The sequence below is a fragment of the Coccomyxa subellipsoidea genome (genome assembly GCF_000258705.1).
Source record: "Coccomyxa subellipsoidea C-169, whole genome shotgun sequence".
Classification (NCBI taxonomy): domain Eukaryota; kingdom Viridiplantae; phylum Chlorophyta; class Trebouxiophyceae; family Coccomyxaceae; genus Coccomyxa; species Coccomyxa subellipsoidea.
Genome location: NW_005178041.1, coordinates 2,601,342 through 2,623,160, shown reverse-complemented (window position 1 = coordinate 2,623,160; position 21,819 = coordinate 2,601,342). Strand labels below are relative to the sequence as shown.

The 21,819-nt window shown below is 59.0% G+C and overlaps 2 protein-coding genes across 2 annotated transcripts; one reads left to right on the top strand and one right to left on the bottom strand.

The window, feature by feature from the left end:
* Nucleotides 1-263: 263 nt before the first annotated feature.
* COCSUDRAFT_46223 (hypothetical protein) lies at nucleotides 264-17,060 on the top strand (the record flags this gene model as incomplete). Its single annotated transcript, XM_005651253.1, has 40 exons — nucleotides 264-272; nucleotides 654-791; nucleotides 901-965; nucleotides 1,081-1,564; nucleotides 1,726-2,011; nucleotides 2,217-2,465; nucleotides 2,616-2,931; nucleotides 3,122-3,338; nucleotides 3,467-3,572; nucleotides 3,764-4,032; nucleotides 4,218-4,391; nucleotides 4,521-4,666; nucleotides 4,816-5,041; nucleotides 5,309-5,509; nucleotides 5,957-6,061; nucleotides 6,346-6,585; nucleotides 6,908-7,084; nucleotides 7,273-7,379; nucleotides 7,507-7,782; nucleotides 8,015-8,403; nucleotides 8,550-8,717; nucleotides 8,893-9,042; nucleotides 9,326-9,574; nucleotides 9,997-10,202; nucleotides 10,635-10,814; nucleotides 11,112-11,255; nucleotides 11,475-11,621; nucleotides 11,865-11,999; nucleotides 12,258-12,425; nucleotides 12,711-12,884; nucleotides 13,072-13,242; nucleotides 13,411-13,569; nucleotides 13,738-13,857; nucleotides 14,015-14,179; nucleotides 14,372-14,614; nucleotides 14,840-15,025; nucleotides 15,267-15,447; nucleotides 15,676-15,971; nucleotides 16,165-16,383; nucleotides 16,584-17,060. The coding sequence occupies 40 exons, from the start codon at nucleotides 264-266 to the stop codon at nucleotides 17,058-17,060; spliced, it is 8,118 nt and encodes a 2,705-aa protein (XP_005651310.1).
* Nucleotides 17,061-17,885: 825 nt separating this feature from the next.
* On the bottom strand, nucleotides 17,886-21,799 carry COCSUDRAFT_35227 (riboflavin synthase domain-like protein; the record flags this gene model as incomplete). Its single annotated transcript, XM_005651252.1, has 11 exons — nucleotides 17,886-18,053; nucleotides 18,251-18,471; nucleotides 18,639-18,771; nucleotides 19,159-19,403; nucleotides 19,769-19,943; nucleotides 20,163-20,431; nucleotides 20,485-20,488; nucleotides 20,975-21,159; nucleotides 21,308-21,419; nucleotides 21,516-21,650; nucleotides 21,731-21,799. The coding sequence occupies 11 exons, from the start codon at nucleotides 21,797-21,799 to the stop codon at nucleotides 17,886-17,888; spliced, it is 1,716 nt and encodes a 571-aa protein (XP_005651309.1).
* Between the last annotated feature and the right edge of the window lie 20 nt (nucleotides 21,800-21,819).

Here is a 21,819-nt window from a genome sequence, read left to right as displayed (position 1 = left end):
GCAGCAGAAATCCTCGCAGAAAAAGAGATGTAGTTCGCTTCCACTGGATGATTTGACTTCCTAGCGAAAGACAATGAATGGGCAGCGGCTAAGGCCAGAATAAAAGCCATGGATGTACAAGTTGACATAAAAGATGCTGCCTTACTCGCGAACATGCAGGCAGGTGGCAGCCCCAATCCTACACCTGGAGATTTGCAAGGATATGCTTCAGGGATCTTGCCAACCGCGCGCCCAGCGTTGAAACCGGAGGACGAGCCGCAAAAATGGGTGCAGTGCGCAAAGTGTAGCCTGTGGCGCAAAGTAAGTCCAACAGAAATCTCTGACCCACTTTGTCAGTGCTGGCTCCCAGGTTGTATAACTACAGAGTCGCTTCTTCGAAAGCTGTTCGCATTTCACCCCATTATTTTGTAAATAGCATGCAAGTATGATTTACGGAAGGATCGGAGACGTCTGAGGCTGAAGAATTTTATTTTTCATAAGCTTGATGATGGCTTAGTGTGCCGCTTTTGACAAGGATTCTGCCCTTTAGCAGGGTGGCAGTTCTGCCAAATCGTTTGCAGGGAAAAGCATAAAAATGTGTTTCATGTCAATAAACATTTGCAATCATCGTATATGAGGATCGCTTGGACGACGGGGTATCCGCTCGTGTGCAGGTGCCTTTCAAGCTGCGAGATGAGGACATCCCAGACGACTGGTCTTGTTCCCAGAACATCTGGGACAGCGATCACGCTTCCTGTAGTGTTCCACAAGCTCTTACTGACGAGGAGATCGATGAAATTCTGGCCCTGCAGGTGCATACTCCTGTTCTTCAGCATTGTTCGATGGAGTCGTGACAAGTTGCCAAGCGTGCATTATCTTTTGCTTTGCACAGAGCGATTGAATTGTCGTTCCGTATTGCAGGAAGCCGTGTATGATGCAGCAGAAGCTGCTGCGATGCCGGTCACCAACCATCTTCCAGCAGAAGTGTGAGTGGCCAGCCTGTGCTCCTTGGCCTCAGCCCAACAAATCTCCCTTGAAAGAGTACTTCATCACACTGCCATCTGCCAAAATTTTAGTGAGGATTTTTGCTTTGGCGAGCAGGGCCATGGAAGTGGCATATGAAGCAAAGGCCAGCCCAGTAGATGAGGCCTACGGCGATGAGGACTACACACTGGGTGGCAAGATGGCCTATCCGGGCTCGTCCACACCACGGGGCAGCCGCGGGAACGCCTTCTTCCGCAGGGGCGGAGGCCGTGCCAACAACCGCGTGCCCATGCGCGGGGCCAACCGCTCGCGCGGCCGTGGCAAGCGGCCGAGCAATGGCGACAGCAGCGGCGGCGAAAGCGACGGGGGTGGCTATGGACCAGGCATGGACGCCATCAGCAACGGCAATGGCGGCCGCGGGGGCCGACGGCGCACTAACCAGAGGCCTGTGGGCAGCGCCCAATTGGCGGGCCGGGGTCGGGGCGGCAATCGCGGGCGGGGCGCCGGCCGTGCGCGCGGCCGCATCGGCCGGGGCCTCAGCCAAGCTGCTGAGGCGCTGCTGGGCATGGGCGGCGAGTACGATCAAGATGAGGCCATGACGGTCAGCGACACCTCCATTATCATATTCTGCTTTCCTTGCCAAGACTTGCACATGCATTTAGTGTGCATGCATGTGAACACAGCCACTGGCAGGGCTGCAGGAACTCACTCCACTCTGAGAGAAGGCAGCAGGGCTGACAGTGCCTGCTCCTGCACGCACAGGATGTGGTGATTTCCGAGGACGACGACGCGATGTACGCAGTGGAGCCCGCCAGCGCGTATCCTGCCGGGTCCTTCCGGCCGGGGCGAGTGATCTGGGCCAAGGTGGAGGGGCACGACTGGTGGCCAGCACGCGTCGTCCGGCGCAGAGCCGTGCCGCGCGAGGTTGGGCCCCCGCCCGGGGGCCCCTCGCGTGTGCGCACCCACATCCCCGTCGTCTTCTTTACAGCCAAGGGCATTCCCGGCGAAGTGGGCGATGACGCACACAAGCTCAGAGGCAACCCGGCAGGTCTGTCCTCTCAACATTGCTTTTGCGTGCTATCATTGCAGGCCATTGGTGGAGGAAGTGACAAGAAGTTGCTGCAAGGCACCTAGCCTTGTGGGCTCAGACATGTGTTCTATAGTATTGTAAGCACTGGCTCAAATAATGTGAGGTGTGCCAGGGGCAAACAAGAGTTGGCTGAAGCATGGTTAATATACATTTTGGTGCACAGGCGTGGACACAGAGGAAGCCGAGTATGCGTGGCTCCCCATCTACTGCCTGAAGCCCTTTGAGAAGGGCGACGCAGCCAAGCACGCCGTCCGGGAGGGTCAGACCGGCGAGGATGTGAACCTGAGCGCCTGCGTGGCAGCTGCCGAAAGGGCGCTGGCCAGCATCCTGGAGCTGCAGTACAGGCGAGCCGAGGCGCGGGGACCTGATGAGGACGAGCCGGACAGCACTGCCGAGAGCGACTCTGACGGAGGTGACCTGCCACACTCTGCTCAAGCCTAGCAAGCCATGCATGTAGCTGACCTTTTGGTGTTTTCCCTGGGGCCAAAGCAATTAACTCTGCCATTGGGACTCTGTCGGTCTTGAGTCCTGGCATATTTGTAACTCAGTCATGTCACTGCAGGCTGGGGAGGTCCTCCTAGACAGATTGAGTCGGCGGCAACTCGCAGCCGGGGTCGCGGCGGCCGCGGTCGGCGGGGACGGGGGCGCGGCGGACGGCGGGGCGGCCGGGGCAGCCGGCGCGGCTCGCGCGGCTTTGACGACGACGGCAGTGGCTCCGAGTCGGACCTGCCGGCCTCGCAGCAGGGCGATCCTTACCAGACAGGCGCTGCCGATGCCCTGCCGGGCCAGGCCGCCGCACCTCTGAAGATGAGCGTCGAGCAGATCTACGGCTGGAGATGGCCGGCCGCAGAGGAGCCCGCTCCCGACAGGCACGCATTGTACTCTCTGTGCCCCGATCTACTGCAGCCCTAATGCCAGGATCACAGCATATAAGTGCAGTTCCTTGGCGCCAATTGTGGGATTTGCAAGCCCTGATGTCCTGCATACATCAGCATATAAGCACGGCTTTCTTGGCCCCCATGCATGATGGTGCAGGATGGAGGGCTCATTCGTGTTGTGGTCATGCAGCAGGCCGAAGGAGGAGCAGGGTGACGAGGAGCCTAAGGCCGAGGAGAAGCAGGAGGAGGGGGATGGCAATGAGAGCGGCCTGGACGAGCTCATGCTACTGGCAGGCTCGCGCCGGCTGTCTGAAGAGCCGGACAGGGCGGGAGACGGGGAGGCTGGCGGCACACCACAGCGCGAGGGCCCCACCGAGGAGGAGCCTCAGTCCAGGGACGAAGATGAGGTGCGCTCTCCAACTTATTTGCACACATCAGCAAGCAGGACAGCTTGTTTCCTTTATTCAATTGTGGACCTTCTTTCTGGATGAGTCTCATGGGCAGACTATTTATGCACTGGTCTGTGCTTGCACAGGACATGGCGCAGGAGGAGGCCGACGCCGTTGCAGCGCTCATGGCTGCCGCATCAGGTGACATCCGCAGCGAGGCGGCTGCGGACGCAGATGACCAGTCACCTCCAGGTGAGGACTCCAAGAAGTTTCGCTAATTCACCCACACTGTTACAGTCAGTTGTGTCCAATGGTCCCCGGTGGCGAATGCTGGCAAGTAGGAGGACACAATCAGGGCAATTGCAATCAGGTGCTTGCAGACTAAACAAATCGTCTGCTCTGAGGCAGCCGTATTGATGCAGCGCTCATGGGTGTGTCAGCAGAGCCAGTGCGGGAGGCGGATTTCCTGGTAAAGTGGGTGGGCAAGTCACACGCGCACAACGAGTGGGTGGCTGAGTCGGTGCTGGCGCGGCTGGCCAAGCGCAAGCTGGCCAACTTCAAGCGCCGCCACGGCGCGCAGCCCTGCTGCCTGGCCGAGGACTGCTGGTCCATCCCCGAGCGCCTCGTCGCACGGCGTCCCTCCCCAGTCGGCCCCGGCTGGGAGGTCCTCGCCAAATGGACCGGCCTCGGCTACGAGCACAGCACCTGGGAGGTGCACACCCTGCTCCTTCCCTGTCCCAGTATTTAACTACCCCATACCCCCTTAGCATCTTTCCCAACCCAAGGGCAGGCGAGTCCTAGGCCAGAACGCCGGGATTTGCTGAGGGGAGCATTGGCATAAGCTGGGTGGGATTGCGAAGCCGTATATGGTTTAAAAAAGGTGTTTGGCGGGTGCAGGCGGAGGGAGAGGGCGTTTTGTTGCTTCCGGAGTACCAGCCGCTGCACCAGGGGCTATGGTCGCGCCAAAGCGCGGCGCTGGAGCGGGCCTCGCCAGCCGCCACCGCCGCCGCGGCCGAGGCGCGCGAAGCCGCCGCCAAGGACCTCCAAGATTTTCCCGACCAGCCCTCCTGGGTGCCTCTCTGCCCCTCTTATCATATTGGCTGTCCATCTGTCACTGTTCCCGGTGCCCCCAAGACCATAAATAAATCTGCAAGCAATGTGCGGGAGGTAGTTGCTGATGGCTAAACTCTCGGCGATCAGGTGTGTGGAGGGCGCCTGCACAAGCACCAGCTGGCGGCTGTCAACACGCTGCGCCAGCGCTGGGCGGGGGCCGGCACCCTGCTGCTTGCGGATGACTCGGGACTGGGCAAGAGCACCTCCTTCATCGCCTTTATTCAGTCCCTGCGGTGCGCCATTTAGTCTCTTGCCGCCTTGCTTGCCTCCCTTACTCCACATTGCTCTTCAAGCCAAAAGTGTGATAGTTCCACGGGTGCATGAATTTTTTTCTGCGCGCCAGTGACGTGCACAGCGCTGAGCCTTTGGGGTGGCGGTGCAGGCGGGAGCTGAAGCAGGCAGGACCGGTGCTGGTGGTGGCGCCGTCGAGCCACGTGGACAACTGGGCGAGCAACTGGGAGTTCTGGGCGGAGCCGGGCACCAACGTGGTGTCCTACATGGGCATGTCGGCCGCGCGCACGCTCATCCACGACCACGAGCTGTGGCTGTCGCCCGAGTCGCTGGACAGCAAGTCCAGCTTCTGGCTCAAGCAGGGCCTGCCCTCCAGGGTGAGCCCCACCCGCGATTGCAATGAACAAGCATGCATGCACCTTATTTCCTCTGCCGTTCTTGACATGGCTTGAGACCAGTGGGGTTGCTCTTAAGCTGTTCCCGGAGTCATCCGACTCTGCTGTCTCCACCTCTGAATCTGCTCTTCAAATTACTTGATGGAATGCAGAGGGACTGGCAAGTGTGGCAACACTTTAGAAAGGCTGGCAATTGTGGCAACACAGCATATATGGGATCGGTCAATTGAGGTCTGTGCATGGGTGCAGGTGGCCAAGCCGGACGTGGTGGTGGCGAGCTACGAGGCGCTGGTGAGCGACGCGGCGTCGCTGCGGGCACTGCCGTGGGACGTGATCGCCATCGACGAGCGCACGCGGCAGCAGTCCACGCTGCTGCGCGCATACCAGGCCCTCTCCGCCTTCGACTCCCGCTCCCGCGCCATCGTCGCCCACCCCAGCCTCCTCAACTCGGTGCGCCCTGCACCACCCGCGCCGCCAGATTTTTTCAAAAAGGAAGAAAGAATATTGCAGAGTCTGGTCTGGAAGCATGGGCCCAATCAGTGTTTTGCAAAGAATTTACTCAAACACGCAACTCCCAGATAACACTGTAATTTTTGTGCTTCCCGCGAGTCGCTGTTCCTCAAGTGACTTCTATGTTAAGTGAATATCGGCATCAAACGTCCTGACGTCTTCAATGCTTGCTTTTCTTCTAAATCAATACAAGAGAATGTGTATTGAAGTCCAGCCGCCATGCTTACTGCACCCAGGCTGCTACAAGCGGTCCTGCATGACAAGGCTATCAGATTACCTTTCGGCGTCCTCTTTCCATAACGAGCAGCCTGATGTGTGCTGCTGTCCTATTGGGACAGAGGAAACGTGAAGGTTGAGAGTGAATGGTTGACATGCTGTGGTCGGCAGGGGTCTGTGGAAAAGCTGAAGCAGGCAGTGGGCTTCCTGGAGGATGCGCAGGACGTCGGCGAGCTGCTGGACGCCGACTTTGACGAAATGGAGGAGATGCAGCAGGTTTGCTGTCCATCCACTGTCACTGTAAGCACGGAACATCGCATGCTTACACAATCCATGCAACAAAGGAAGCATGCTGCGCTTACTGCTCTGCTCGTGATCGGCTGCAAGGACCTGTGGCGTGTGTAAAGCCCCTGCAGAGGCCTATATAGTCAAGGAGGGGCGACGGCTGTGACATGTGGCAGAGTTGGCTAGTGTGTTGCCCGGTGCTGAGCATGCAAATGAGCGGATGAGTGGGAAAGATTTGTTCTTGTGCTGAGCGGGGGTGTCTGATGCGCCCGCAGGTGGAGCTGCTGCGGGGGTGGGTGCGCGGGCGGGCGCTGAGCCGCAGCAAGGCGGATGCCGGCCTGGCGGTGCGCGGCGGCTGCGAGGCGCGCGTGCCGCTGCAGCTGTCGGAGGCGCAGCTGGAGTGCTACCGCGACGTCCTCGCGCGCCGTTTCGACGTTCTAGCCGACCCGAAGCGGCCGCGGCACTCTGCGCAGCGCACCTCTGAAATGCGCGCCCTCTGCGCCGAGCTGCGCAAGGTTTGCACCTGCACCATGCTTCTTGTGTTTTCTGCCATGGCCGGAGTCTCTCTGCAGCGCGTTTCTCTTGGCCCTGTGATGCTGTTCTGACTCGCGAGGTGGAGCAATGTATTTGCTCAAAGGGACATGATGCTGCGGATCTGTAGCTCTCTAGTGTAGGATGGCTCGGCTGGCAGCATCTCCAAAGATGTGCTGTATGGCTGACTCGCATTGTCGAGTCTCTCAACTTCCAAGGGGGACGCATGCTGCCACACAGATGTTTGGAAGCATGCTTGACTGCAACCTTGAAGCTGAAGTGTGACGAGTGCATGTGTTGGCGCAGGTGTGCAACCACCCGTACCTGCTGCACCACACGCGGCCGGAGGAGGAGGAGGACTGCGAGGTGGTGGGCGTCTCCACCAAGTGGCAGCTGCTGGACCGCCTCGTGCCGCGCCTGCATGCGCGCTCCCACCGCATCGTGCTCCTCTCCCAGAGCCCCAAGGCCCTCGACCTCGTCCAGGTGCACCTCTCAATCTGCTTGTCTCAGCCATTGGCCCTGGCCACGTGCCTCACCGCCACAGTACAGGGCTGAAAACAAATTACATCTGACGCGTCAGGGTCTGTGGCTGGCTCATACAGTATGGGTGCTGCAAGTGTGACCTGTGCAAGGTGCAACATGTTTTGATGCGGTGGGTCTTGACTGTGCAGGAGTGGGCGACGGCAAAGTGGGGCGCGGAGTGCTACGAGAGGATAGACAACAGCGTGCCAGCCGCGCAGCGCCACGCAACCGTGCAGCGGTTCAATGAGGAGGGCAGGTGCGACCGCCACCGCTGGACCTTACATTGTTCTCTTGTTAGTAATGGTAAGATGTCATGCCGTCCAGACTTCTTCAACCTTGAAGACAAGCAGGAACGCTGAGATATATGTGTTCTGCGCTTGCAGCAAAGCGTTTCTGTTCCTGCTGTCGGCGCGCGCGTGCGGCCTTGGCATAGACCTGCCCACAATCAGCGCGATCATCATCCTGGATTCCGACTGGAATGCCAAGGCGGACGTGCAGGCGCTCAGCCGCGCGCACCTGCTGGGTCCCCCGGCCGGCGCGGGCGGACCCTTGCGGCTGCTGCGCCTGTTCATGCGCAACAGCGTTGAGGAGAAGATCCTCACCCTGGCCGAGCGCAAGGGCGGCATCGCCGCCGCCTTCCGGCCCGGCTCTGCCGGCGGGTGCGCCACTTAATTTGTTGTTTTGCGCAGGCAAATCTGCAGCCCTTTGAAGTTTGTCCAGGAATATAGAGTGCTTCTGACTGCACAAGAACATTATAGAGTCATGATCCTGACTGACAAGGCAGTGGGAAGATGGTCTCATCCTCGGGATAGTCCAGGCAATTGTACTGTGCTGTTTTTCTTCTTGTGAATACTCTGTACAGAGGTGAGCCTGATGTGACTCCCATGTCAGGAACGGGGCTTCTGCGAGGGGACCATGGCTACTGGAAGAAATCTTGCGATGGGGCACATCGACGCTCTTCAACCCACACCCAGCGCATCCCCCGCACCATTCCCAGGACAATCATCCTCCTCCAGGGGAGGCGCCCAAGCCTGACCCCAAGCCAGAGTCAGGAGCTGCAGAACAGCCTGCTGCAATGGAGACTGACGGGGAAGCAAAGCCAGCTGACCGAGCCGCCGAAGGAGACAAGGGCAGCAATGCAGATAGCACCCCGGAGGCAGGGCAAAGCAGTAAGGAGGAGCCGGCCCCAGTGATGAACGAGGCTGCGGCGTACACCGATAAAGCGCTGGATGCCCTCATCCGCTGGGGAACCTGCGCAGCAGGCGAGGACGCCAGCTCAGGTGGGGCCCTTGCTGTTGACCCTAAGGCTGGAGCCTTGCTGTGACTGTGGAGGCATTTTGATGTGGGAAAGCATGGCGTGGCCAGTGTGTCAACAAGCTTCCATTCAGGTTTGGTGGCTAACGGCGGCTCTGCTTGTTGCTCACAGGCTCCTCCGATAAGGCGGATGTGGCAGGCAAATCAGAGCAGAGCTCTACTGATGGCAAGGCAGAGCCTCAGGCAGCCCCCAGCACACTGTCAGGTCCCGGGCTGGAGGAAGTGGTCGTCCGGCAGTGGAGCAGCCAGGACACCTCGTCCTACGGCTCAGCAGGCGAAGGTGCCTCGCATGTCCTGTGCTGCCCCATTCCATAGACTTCATATTCGAAAGTTTCGAATCAAAAGTACTGCGTGATCTACAGACTCTATTGGTCATGCCCTCAGGAAGCTTTGCTGCGGGTAATTGAAAATGTGAAAAAGGGGGAGTCCTGAAGGGGAACATGTGTGTTGTGCAGACGAGGATGAGGAGGATGACGGCGAGACTGATGACGGGGATGCCACGCGCTATACCGGCGCGGCGTCCGCGGCCACCTACTGGGACGCGCTGCTGCGGCAGCACTGGGAGCAGCTGGAGAAGGAGGAGGGCGCTGCCCAGGGGCGGCTGGGTAAGCCCACTGCTGTTATCACCCCTGCTGTATTTCGTTTTTTTGTATATGCACCAATGTGATTCCTTTTACTTTACTCTCCCTTGCCGGAACCTACTCTCTTGCCGGAGACTACTCTCACTTTCTCGATTTGGGAATTGCAGCAGCCTGCTTGTGCGCTCGTTAGGGCACATTTGATGGCCTGATTCTTTGCATGCTTTATATTCTGAGAACAAGGAGCGCCAAAAGGACTCTGCTTTATGAGGCATCATAGTTAAGCGGTGGTGTGGGACTGGTGGCACAGAGAGCAGCGCGCAGAGCTATGGGGAGGAGGGCGAGGATGGAACGCTGGATGCCACGGCAGGGCTGGACCTGGGCAGCGCACGGGGGTCGGAGGAGGTGCCAAGCGTGGGGCGCGGGCGGCTGCCGAGCCGGCGAGGTGAGCTGCTGGGCAAACGCGAGCGGCGCAAGCGGCGCATGGACGACGCTGACGAGGACGACCTCAACTCCCTCGACGAACCCCCCGAGGCCACCAAGAAGCGCCGCCGCGCAGGTGTGCACATGCAGTGTCTCAGTGTGGCACTTTTGGTGTAGCGCCAATGTCTGCCCTGTGCCTTTTTCTTGCCTCTGACACATGCCTCAGCAAGGCTTCCGCCTACTCTGGCCATTGGCTGGATCAAGCAAGTTTGTTGTAAAGGAATATGTGAAGCAGAGAGTGTCCATTGTATTTGCATGATTTGTTGAGGCATGTGTTGAAGAACAGGTCGAGGCACAGGGCATCTTTGTTGGGTCCTATATTGGCCTCTTTGAAAAGTGTCATTTTGTGGGTGTCTCAGGTCCGATGGGCTTTTTCGGTGTTTTGATATATCATCACCCTGCACCTGCATCTGTCTTTAGGCGCCAAATTCTTGTGATGCAAGCATGGTCAGGGAGAGGTTTAGTGGCGCAGAACATGAGTACACATGTGCAACACAGGCATGGAGACGCCGACGGCGGTGGTCGGCGGTGCGGAGGCGCGGCTGATGAAGCGGGAGTGGGCGCGGTACGAGGGCATGCTGGGCGCCATCGGCGACCCCTCTACTCCTGAGTCCTACGTCGCCAAGCGCGCCCACAAGCGCCTCGCCCAGCTCGCCGCCGACCTTAAGCTCTCCTCCATGGGCGTCGTGGAGCTTGCCAACCAGGTCTCTCTCTGCCTCCTGTCTGTCCTGCCGTATGTAATTTAAGTATAATTAGAGATGGGAAGGCAGCTTCTGCCCTGCCTGCTGCATAGGCACCCCTTGGCCTATACTGGCAGAAATCTGACCCCCGGTAGTTTTAAGCTATGACATCCAAACACTACCGGACTTCTGTCAGTATAGGCCAGAGGCCTTGGCCAGCCATCCTTCTGCATTGAGAAATTGCCCGATAGATTTGTCCTTTAAACATGCATGTGGCTATGGGCGACGCGGGGCGATTTGTTAAGGGGGGTCACTGTATGGTGTAGTGTTGGTCAGAATGGTGGGCAGCCATCCTTTTGCACTGGAGAGTTGCCTGCCGAATGTCTTTCCAAGCACATGTCTGGCTCTGGCGTGTGAGAGACAAGATGTTTGAGGAGGTCTGTCTGGTGTCTGCAGGCGGCAGAGGTGCTGCTGATGATGCGGCCGGAGGGGGAGGCCTCGAGCGACTTCCAGGAGTACACGCTCGTGGCGCTCTTCTCCCTGGCCGCCCACCTGGCCGGCGGCGTGGCCGCAGAGACCGCCTCCCTGCCCGCGATGGCCCGCTACTACAAGCAGGACCTTGACGTGCTGCAGCAGGTCAGCCTGGCCAACCACTGCTGTTTCTTTTGCTGAATTTTGACAACATCGTCCTTACCATCTTGAGTCCACGTTGACAAGGACCCGATGTGGATGCCGACCATTTTGGGCCTGGAAAGGTGTTGCAATGCGTGGCTGCGCAAGCAATCTGCCTTATGAAGTATGGGCCATGCATGTGTACTTTGTTGCAGGCTGAGAGCGGTCGAGTCCTCATGGGCTGAACAAAGCAGATCCGCAATCCTTGCTGTTCCTTTGAGAAAGTGTAAGTGTAGCTGAGAGTGTAATGGCTGGCGGCAGGTGTACGACTACATCATGCAGAGCCTGGCCAAGTACCGCAACATGTACATGGACGTGGCTGCGCTCATGCGCAGCGGCCAGCCGGCTCCGGACCTGCACGCGCACCACGACTTGCTCGCCTCCCACCTGCCGGCCAGCGCCCAGGTCAGCGCTCCTCCTTCTGGGCAGACACTGACGAGGGTCCCAATTGTTCATGCCAGGATGCCCCTCGTGACATTTGCGCAGTCTGTGCGATTGGGAGGGTTTATTGCAATTGTTTGAAGCAAGAAGAAGCCCCTTGTGGCAAATGCGTATGCGTTTGGTGGTTCTGAATACGACATGTGCTTCCTTGTGATGTCTGAAGCAAAGAAGCACCTTGCACAGGGGCTGGGCCGGGACGGCTATGGCGCAGACGCGGCCCACGACCCGCGCAACTCAGAGGACACATTCAACCTGAAGCTGAAGACCATCGTCAACGCCGACTACACCGAGCTCGCGCTCGCCGCCGGGCCGCTCGACATTGCCGGCCAGGTAAGCCTGCTACAAAATTTGCTCAAATCTGCTGCATGTGACGAGCACCTTTCCTGCACCAGCGTCAGGCCTGGCTCAAGGGAGCAACAACAACAGTGCCTTGCTTCAATATCATCTTTACAATGATCAACGGCTGAAGTGCTTGAAGGTGCACCGCATACTCTGAAGATTACAAGTGTTTGTAAATAGTAAGATCTTTTGGGACTTCTGCGCTACTTGCTGACGTGGTGCGTGGGCGTGCAGGTGCCGATGCTGCCGCTGCCGCCGCCGCACGTGGAGCGGAGTGCGGCGCTGCTGGGCGAGTACGAGTCGGTGGCGCGGCAGATCCGCCAGTCCTGCCACCAGGTCGCCCTCCTCGACCGCATCCACTCCATCAAGGTGCGCCCCTCTCCTTTTTCTCATCCCCTTGCTGACTCATCATCTAGCATCCCCTCCACCTTCCGTTTCTGCCAGCCTGTCATGCATCACGTTTAATCTTCCTGAGACATGGGGAAGGTTGATGGTGATTTATTCTGATCAGGACTGCGCGTGCCGCTGTGCGTGCGGTCCATCAGCAGATGAACGAGGCAGCCTGGATGACAGCAAGCCTGGTGGGAAGTTATCCGAGCGTGAGCGGGGTGCTGGGGTGTGGTGCAGGTGAAGCAGATACAGGAGGAGTACCAGGCGTACATGGAGGGCGTGCGCGCGACGGCGCAAGGCGCCATAGACCAGGCCAACGCGCTGTTCCAGGCGCTGCGCCAGGACGCCACCCACACCCTCGACAACGCCATCCACTACCTCCAGTCCCGATTCTTCGCCATGCAGGTGCTGGTGAGAGGCCTGCATAGACGCCGCACGGCTCATTTGGCCTCTGGCACTCGCCCTCGCCCCTTGTCTAAGTTCATTCTTACACGGGTTCAACATGGCGCTGACACCCGACAACTTCGCAAGCTTGAACGTATTATGTCTTACCGGCTTGTTTCACTGCCAGCACCATGTTTGGACTCCTTTGGCTGAGCTCTGGCAGGTGCATCCCTTTCTCGATGATGGTGATCTAGTGTTTGCAGGAGAAGTTGTACTGTTGGGATACTAAGGGTTTGGTGTGAACAGGGTCGGCCAGGAGAGGCAGCCAACGGCGCGGTGGCAGGAGAGGGCGCAGGGGATGCCGGCGCAGACAAGGCAGGTGCCATGCCGTCCTACAGCGCAGGGGTGGGGCAGCTTCAACGGGCTGAGGAGGACGCTGCGCGCCAGGTCACCAACCTCGCCGGCCTCAACCCGCAGCAGGTGTGTACCGCTCTTCTCTCCCCTCTTAAACAACCATATTCATTGTTCTGCAAGGAGGAATTTCCATCGGGTTGACTGTCACCGTCTGACAGGTCCCTTCCTTTGGCAAGGCAGACAGTGATGAATAGGAAAATAACATTCTGAAAATATGCCTGATCTTGAGATGGAATCGTTTCTGCTGGCGCAGTACTGGGCGCCGCTGGTGGCCAAGTCAGGTGGAATGGCGGACGCGACGACGCAGGCGGGCGGCTTTGCGGGCGGCCAGGGCCTCGCGACCAGCACGGCGGTGGCGGCCGGCAGCCAACGGTCCCCCACCTTCCGGGCCCCCCTGCCTGCCCAGGCCAAACCTCAGGGCCAGGTGAACCTTTGCCTCTCCTCCCACCAACGACCGCGCCCTGTGCTCCAAGATTCCCAACGCACAAGACCTTCATGCCTGCAAGAATCATGTCCTCAAAACATGCAACATCATTGGCACATTTTGGGTGAGTAAGATTGCATCTTAAAGATTAATCTTATGTTTGTGCAGGTAGCCGGGGCGCCGGCGAAGGGCCCGACGACGGGGGCGGTGGGAGGCGGCCCCGGCTGGTCGTTTCCGCCATTCTCCACGCCGCTCTCTGGCACCTCCGGCTTCGGCAGCCATCAGAATTTCCTGCAGCCGCCCTCCGCCGCCCCTCTGCAGCAGCAGGTGCTCGCAAATGTGCTTCCTCCCGTGTCAAATTCACACAGAAGGCTGAACGTTTTTTTGGCTAAAGTTGTATCTTGACCTTGTCTCTGCTATGATCGCATGCATGCAGGATCGTCAGGACAAGCAAGCTAACTTCATGGCAGCTGAAGCCAACTTGTCATGCAACAGGTGGTGCTGGCGCGACAGCTGGCGAACCAGCCGTCGCAGCTGCCCCTGCAGCGGCTGACGTCGGAGCAGATGCAGCAGCTGCAGCTGCAGGTCCAGGACCACCACCAGCGCCAACGCCAGGTGGGTTTCTGGGTAGTCTGAAGTATCTTCGCAGCATTTAAAAAGCTAACTCGTAGGTGCTGCGCGAACGCAAGGTTTTCTGCGTGACCTGGCCTTGATCCAGTCATCGTCCAGCAACATAGAAATGCTGTTGAGCTTATCTGTGCGGTGGGTGCAGGGGGCCCCGAACAGCGTGCAGACGGGCGCAGGTGGCGGCCTGAGCACGCCGGAGCAGTCGTGGATACAGGGCTACAACCAGCTCATAGACAGCGCTGCAGCCCGGCCCGCCGCAGACCCCCGCTTCGGCTTTGGTAACCTCTCGCAGCTGCATGCACAGGCCCAGGTGAGCCCAACTCCTCCCAGACTTCTGTGTGCTGCACCTCAGCAGGGGAAGTACCTCTACATTAGAGGCCATTGTTTGTTTTTTAAAACATGCACAGCTGCCTGAAAATATCCCCCGTAGGGGATAGCCTCAAGCAGGTGTAGGGCAGAGACGAGTATTGAGTATTCCTCAGCGGCATTTGGTGCACAGCAGGAGGCGCAGCAGCAGCAGGAGAGCCAGGCGGCAAAGGATGCAGCGCTGTCCGGCAGCACCGGCCTGGACCTGGCATCGCTCAGCAGGATAGCTGTCAAGCCTGCATCGGCAGCTGCTCCCCCTGTCCAGCAGCAGCCTCTGCAGCAACAGCAGCACCAGCAGCAGTTGGGTGCCCTGGCTGCCTCCTCGGCCCAGGAGTCCCAGGCAATGGCCGCCCTGTACGCCGGCATGGCCACGAGCCAGGTACACATTTTGACCCTAGCAGGACCTGGTTTCAATTTGCGGCTTAGTAGTGTTCTCTCCCTTCACTGGTGGTATTTAATAGTTGCTTGCACTTTCAGACATGTGCACATGCTCGGGCGTCTGTTTGTCATCGTGTGAGCGATCAAGCCTGCTCTTTGTGCCCCCTTGCCGCCCAGTAAATTTGACATTGAGCATCGCTATGAACAATACTGGTCGAACGCACAGGCGCTGGCGGCCAGCATGGCGGGTCCTAGTGCGCGGCCGATGGCCCCCCAGTCTGTGATGCTGCCAGGCCAGCAGCAGGCGGCCAGCAGCAACGGCTCTGCCCTGGCCACGCCCCCCACAGGCGACCAGTCCAACGTTCGTGTGGACCCCCTCGGCCGCCCCACCTCCATCGACAAGGAGCACCAGGTGCGCTTCAATCTCTGCTCCACTGTCTCTGCTGTTCCCGCAGGCCTCATGTCAGAAGCGTGGACTGTCAGAACGGGCGGCTTGAATAGTCCAGGTAAGCATGTCTTGGTATGTGATGGTTGTTTTAGGCCCGAAAAGGAAGCATACCTGCTCATCTGTGACATGGAGGGCAACTTGAGGTGGCAAAGGTTGTGAGGCAGTGGCGGAGGGGTGATCAAAAGGTGCATGACCACTGCGGCAGGTGCTGCTGGAGGCGACGGCGAAGGGCAGCTTTGGGGCGCGCATGCCGCGGAACCAGCCGTCGGCGATGCTGCAGTCAGGCATAATGCGCGGCGCCGGCGGCCACCTGCATGCCGACCCGGGCGCCCACCGCGGCCGAACCCACCCGGGCCCCGTCCCCCACCCCAAGCCCATCGCCACCGGTGCGCCCGCCCTCATTTCTACATCTGCCCAGGCTACCCTTCAACAGAGTTTGCCTGAGGGATTCGGCTGCACACAGCTGAAGGACATTGTTGTCAGATTGCCTTGTCCTTTCGCGCTTGATTTGGAGCAGTCTGCGCACTTGGGGGCTCCACAGCAAGTATAGAGTACCAATACGGCTAGTAAAAGTGCAAAATGTTAACTTAGTAGCATGCACTGTGGTGCTGCAGGCGCGAGGGGACCCATGCGTGGCAGGATGGACGGCGCCGGCGAGTTCTCTCCGCACAGCGCAACGGCGCGCGACTCTGCAACCTCGCGTGACGCCGTCGCAGCCGCCTTTGCTGGCGGAGCCTACGACGGCTGGAAAGCCGCTGCGCCGCCGGCTGGCCTGCCCCAGCAGCAGCAGCAGCCGCGGATGGGCACGAACCCAGCGCTGGCGGCGGCGCTGCAGATGGAGAGCGCTGCGCAGATGGCCGGCAGCCCCAGCATGGCAAACTCGCGCTCACCCTCCCCTTCTGCCCAGCAGGTGTCTGTCTTGTCCCTCCTGCATTTCTCTGTTCTTCACCCTGTTACTCTTGTTAAAAATCCACCACTGGCGCAAGAGGCGCATACGTACGTGCACACCTGATGTCTACGTGCAAGTCCTCCGCATATGATTTAGCACAGCAGGTGTGCAGCCGCAAGTCTAGAGCTGGGCTGAGGGGGGATGCCGACTGCAGGTGCAGGGGTCGGAGCGACTGGGGCTGGCGGCGCAGCAGCGCGTGGCAAAGGCGGTGGTGCAGACCGGGGAGCGGCCGGACTTTGAGCGCGCGACGTCCAGCGGCGCTCCCGCGCGGCCGGGGCCCATCACCAGCGGCGTCCCCCAGCACCGCCTGGACCAGCCCGCCTTCCGCATCAGCGCCCCCTTCCTCGACGCCCCCCTTCCCGTCCCCGCCCAGGTGCCCTCTCTGCAGCACGAGCTGTCTTCTGATCACGGGTTGCTGCACATGCTCCCGGCAGGGTGCCCCGCGTTTGTACAGGTGGACGACTTGCAGCAACCCCAGGAACATGTTTGTGGATAGTCAGGGGTGGCCTGCTGCATGCCCTTGTCGCCATGCACAGGGATGCTCACGTGCGTGGGGATGTGGCTGCGGTTCAGGAGTACCAGGGGCCGCGGAAGACCTCTTCGCCGGCGACGGTGACAGTGCAGCTGGCGCAGGCGTCCGTGCCCATCGCCGCTCCGCCGCCGCAGCGCCAGCTGCAGCAGCCGCCGCCCCGGCCCGATGCCGCGCCACAGCCGCAGCCGCAACTGCATCCGCTGCCGGCGGAGCAGGCGGCGCTCGACTGGGGGCGGCTGCCCGCAGAGGCGGTCGCAGCGGCCAATATGGCGCGCGCCGCAGAGAGCGCGGCGGCGGCGGCGCCGCGGCCGCAGGCGCAGCCGAGCTTCATGGAGCAGCTCGCGCTGGCCGACCAGGGCGTCGATGCGCCGATGGCCGCCCCCGGCCATCCGGGCGCGCATCCTCCGAGCGCGGCCGAGCGGCCCAGAAATGAGGGGCTCCCTCAGCGGCCCGATGCGCCAGGCGCGCAGTTGCCTGACCTGGCTGTCCAGCAGCAGCAGCAATCGCAGCACTTCTAAGTGGAGGAGCAGTATTTTATAGTCAGCGCTCATGTGTGGAATTTCGCGCAAGCGCTTGGCTCTAGCTATGAGTAAGAGACTTTGTGTCCGGCGCGTGCTTGCCTGGGAATTTCCTTGTCATGTTCATCAACGCTTGCGGGTGTGAAGATCTCTTTTGAGGTCGAATCATGGCTCTGACTTGGAATTGGGCGCTATTTGCTTCGCTATATCTGTAGACCTAGCTAGACGGCTCGATTAGATTGTGGTATATGTGTATCTTTCCAGGAAGGAGTTAGCCGCTTATATGAAGGTACCACTGGTGTACTTGTCAGACCTTTAACGCTGGTCTGACTTGACAAGGTTTATATTATGTTGAGAGGGCATCCAAAGTAAGTATGCAAAGACATGGATGCTGCCCCTGCTTGAAACCTTACAGGTACCAGACTCTAGAGATCTCTCCAGGCGCACCAGTGATGAACATATCTGCGGTAGCCGCATTGTATGCACTTCGTCCGCAAACAATGGGATAGCGAACTTGGCAAAGTCAAATGACTGGTTCTCTATTTCGTGAGATCCCCTTACTGATAAGTGAGACTCCTAGGGATGCGCATCACGATGTTCACAGGCTTGATGGGTCACTACATAAACATATGGTAATCTAAATGTAAGTGTTAATTAAATATAAGATTCACAAGCTGTCCCGAACTTCCCGGTAGGTGTTATAACTAAGGTAATTACAGGGAACATTATATACTTGCGCATGCGCCACAGCATCCTGAACTCAAGTTGAAGCATGCGCATCTCACAGTACATCACACATGCGGTTGCATGGCAGGCACTCCTCAGTCATGACCACGCTTCCACAATATAGCGCCCCTTCATCTCGAGCTGCTTCATATATTTAGCTGCTTCTGCCTTTGTCATGCCCCCTTCTTGCATGCACACCCTCTCAAACGCTGCTGCAATGTCCTGCGGCATCTTCTTAGCCGAGCCACACACAAAGACGACTGCCCCCTGTCAAAAGGGAACACGATGCCTTCCTCAGATCAAGCGCCCAATTTCAAGTAAATCTACATCAGCAATCCCTGCACTTCTGAACGTTAGATATGTGTCTTTGACACAAACAAACGAACGCGAGGTGAGAATGAGTCAAGGAAGCATTTGTTCCTTTCAAAGACCAGCAGACCAGAGTGCCAGTCAGGGGTGGGCACCTGCTGCAGGGCTGCCCAGAGCTGGGCGGAGGTCTCACGGACGCGGTGGGACACATACACCTTGGAGGCTTGGTCGCGCGAGAACGCCGTCACCAGGCCGCCTGGGTCGGCCAGAACGCCCGAGCGCTGGGACAGCTCCCAGAAGGAACGGTAGTAGAAGTCCTTGGCCTCGTTACGGCAGCCAAAGTACAGGTAGCTCGGTGCCACCGGGGCGGCACCCTCTGCAATTCACCAGATGCAGCATCCGCTCAGCCCCCTTTCCAGAGTTTGTCGGATTAATCGGGTCCGAGGACAGCATTGATGCGCGGGAAGGCATACATCCACCCCTGTGTTGAGGGGTAAATAACATGCACATATTGGGTGTTGAAAGTGGGAGGGGCGGACACACCTTGGGCCGAGGCTGCGAGGCGGTCCTCGAGGAAGGCTCGGAAGGGCGCCACGCCCGTGCCTGGTCCGATCAGAACCATCGGCCTGTCTGAGTCCGGCGGCCGCATCACGCCCGGCTCCACCCACACCGGCACCTGCAATTTTCGGTCCGTCATGAACCCAACAGTGTCAACACTAACAAGGACTGTAGACAGCCTCACGATTGTCCCTCGCAAGCATACTGTAGCTCCCATAGACCAAGTAGACACAAGCATGCAGCACGCTCTCATGGGACCCCTACACACCCTCCATCGAGGGTTCCCACTTGCGCGCCCTCCCGAACAGCTCCCTCTGTCGTACAGTAATGACTGACAATGTGCCATCCTGATGTATTCTGTTGGACCCCAAGGCAGAGCCTGACCTCTAGGTGGGGCTATCTTATTGCAGGATATCCAGAGCAGGGGTGCAAAGACAGGCCAGGCATGGTCATCAAGTGCAGCAGATGTCTCCGGATGGCATGAATCAAATAGAGGGGCGCACACCCTGGCTTCAGGGGAGCCTGGCTGCAGGCCAGCAAGCCAGGAGGTGGCGACACCGAGTTTGCGTCGCCGGTGGGGCGTGGCATACTCCACCACGGCAGCGGTGATGTGTGCCTGGCCGGGGTGGGCGCGGGGAGACGATGCGATGGAGAAGTAGCGCGGCTTGAGGCGCGGCATGGCCTGCAGCAGCCACTCCAGCGGCGGCGTCGCATCCTCAAAGTCCTGCAGAACCTCCAGCGCCGTCCGCCCTGCGACCCACTGTGTCAGTCGCCAGTATTGCGCTCTTGTAGTGCGCTCAACGGTTCAATGCAGTTTCCCATTTAGGCAGCATGCTGCTGCATGCCCTCGTGTGAAACAGGCCCTGTGTGGCGGCATGAGGTCTGACTGCGCTACTGCGATGAAAGGAAATTATGAGAGCGCCGTATAAGCCGCCATTATCACGGTCCTGCCAGGCTTTCAACACACCTCGACCGCATGCACCCGCATGCCCTTGTGCAGCACAGGCCCTGATGCAGCCACATGGGTTCTGGCTCAGCATTTGCGCCGTACGTCTGATACCGCCGGAACAAGCAGTTGAATGGGTTTTGATGCTGACTGATGGGTGGATATGCACCTTCGCGCTCGTTATACTTGCTGAGGTCCTCGCGGCCGGCCGGGGACGCGAAGTATGCCAGCCGCTCCGCCTGGGCGCGGTCGCGCGTGAAGCAGCGCAGCACCTCGAAGAAGAAGCGGCGCGGGGACGCCCCCGCCACATCCATCACACCCGCCACCAGCGCAGCAACCCTCACCTACACACCCAATCACACCCAGGACCTCAAACAACAGGACAATCTCCACATGCTCAATGCGCTCAAATCTGCCTTGTCGATCAAGTTGTCTCTCACCACTCTGAAACTCTGACGCTCTCACCCCCAGGATAATACACACTTGCTCCACAGCTCTCACCGGGATCAACTTGCAAATGACGTGAACAAGGAAGGTTGTACAGAGAGAAACAATTGTCCCACCTCAACATCGGCGCTGGCCACCCTGGCAGCTGGGTCGGCCGGCTGTATGCGGACCCAGTCATCCGGGTCGAGGCGCGTGCGGTGCAGGAAGTCCTGCAGGGCCGACTCCCGCTGCTGTGGGAACACTGCCAGCAGGTCGCCCGGCTGGTAGGCCAGGCCAGAGTCGCCCAGATCCACCTCTATGTGGCGCGTGTCCTGGAAGTGATCCTCCGCTGTTATCCGCTCGTTCTTCAACACTCTCGCCATGTAGGGGCGCCAGGGGCCATACCCTGCACACGTGGAAGACCCCTCTGTCACAAGCGCAGGAAAAGGCTGAGTCAACCCGCCTCGGTAGGAGTATTACAGTCCCAACAAAATGGTCACTTTGGCACGGAGCTATAAATGCACAGGCGGGTATCAGGACAGGAGAGAGTAGTGCGTGGCTGCTTGCCTGGCTCGAGCCCGTTCTGCAGCGCGTCGCGGCTGGAAGTGCCGGCTACGGCGGCCTCCACCTGGCCAAACAGCCTGGCTGCTGACGCGGCTTCCTCCAGCTCCGTCACCGGATCGCCATCAGCTGCCGGCCGCGCCCTCTTCCCCAGCATAGTTACTGAGTACTTGGGCTCCAGGGGCGTTCCTGTCTCTCCCGGCGCCGGCTGCAGGCATAAAAAAATTGGACATTTCATTGAGGGCTCCACAATCGGTCTCCTTCCGAGAGGGTGTTATGTCAGAGGGTCCATTGTAAGCGTCCACAACAATCGGATCGTGCAAGCCAGATAGCTGTGTAAACAGTGAGTCAAGGTGCAGGAGAGCAGGCGGGTGCATGCCTCAATCACGCCAGGGGGCAGGGGATATTCTGTGCGCAGGGCGGCCCACAGGCAGGCAAGCCAGGGGTCCAGTGCAGCCTCATAGCCGTGAGGGTGCTGATCATCTCCCAAGCCCTGCTCGATGACTGCCCGGCCGCCCAGTGCTGCCAGCCGCCTCGTCAGCTTCTTGGCAACCACGTTGTACTGCACATAGCCTGCAGCAGCACAGCAAGGCCTTGATTCATCTGGTCTGGCACCACTTGCATATACAAGTTCTCATTAATTTGAACAAATCAATGAACAGAGCACACACGATCTTGCACTTGTGGCGACATAGAGAAACACAGACGAAAGGGACGCTACCTGAGTCGCCCAGACCAAAGACAGCATGCGCGAGGCCGGCCAGAGAGTCGGCTGGCAAGTTTTTCCTCAGCAGGAAACGCCAGGACTGCTTCATGTTGGATGGCAGCTCTCCCTGCGCATGAGAGCCCCATAACTTGCAGCCCTGATGCACTCCTGGAGGTTTCAATGCTGAAAGCTGTCTTCTTCTGAGTATCACGGGAGGAATTACCTGGCCGGTTGTTGAAGTCACAAAGATCACCAGTGACTCCTCTGGCAGAAGCCTGACATCAAAGGCGTCCATGGCCATGACTCTTGGTGCGTACTGTCTCAGCTTCGCCTCTCTGCCAATCCTCTCAGCCACATCCTGCAGTGATGGAAGTGACCATCAAGGGACATCTTCATAAATACAAGTCCAGCAACGAAACACAGAAGATGAGCCAGTACCTGAGCACTCCCAGTCTGCGAACCGAAGAGCACGAGCAGTGGTATTCTCTCTGATTGCTCTCCCGTCATCTTCCTATTATTAATTTGAA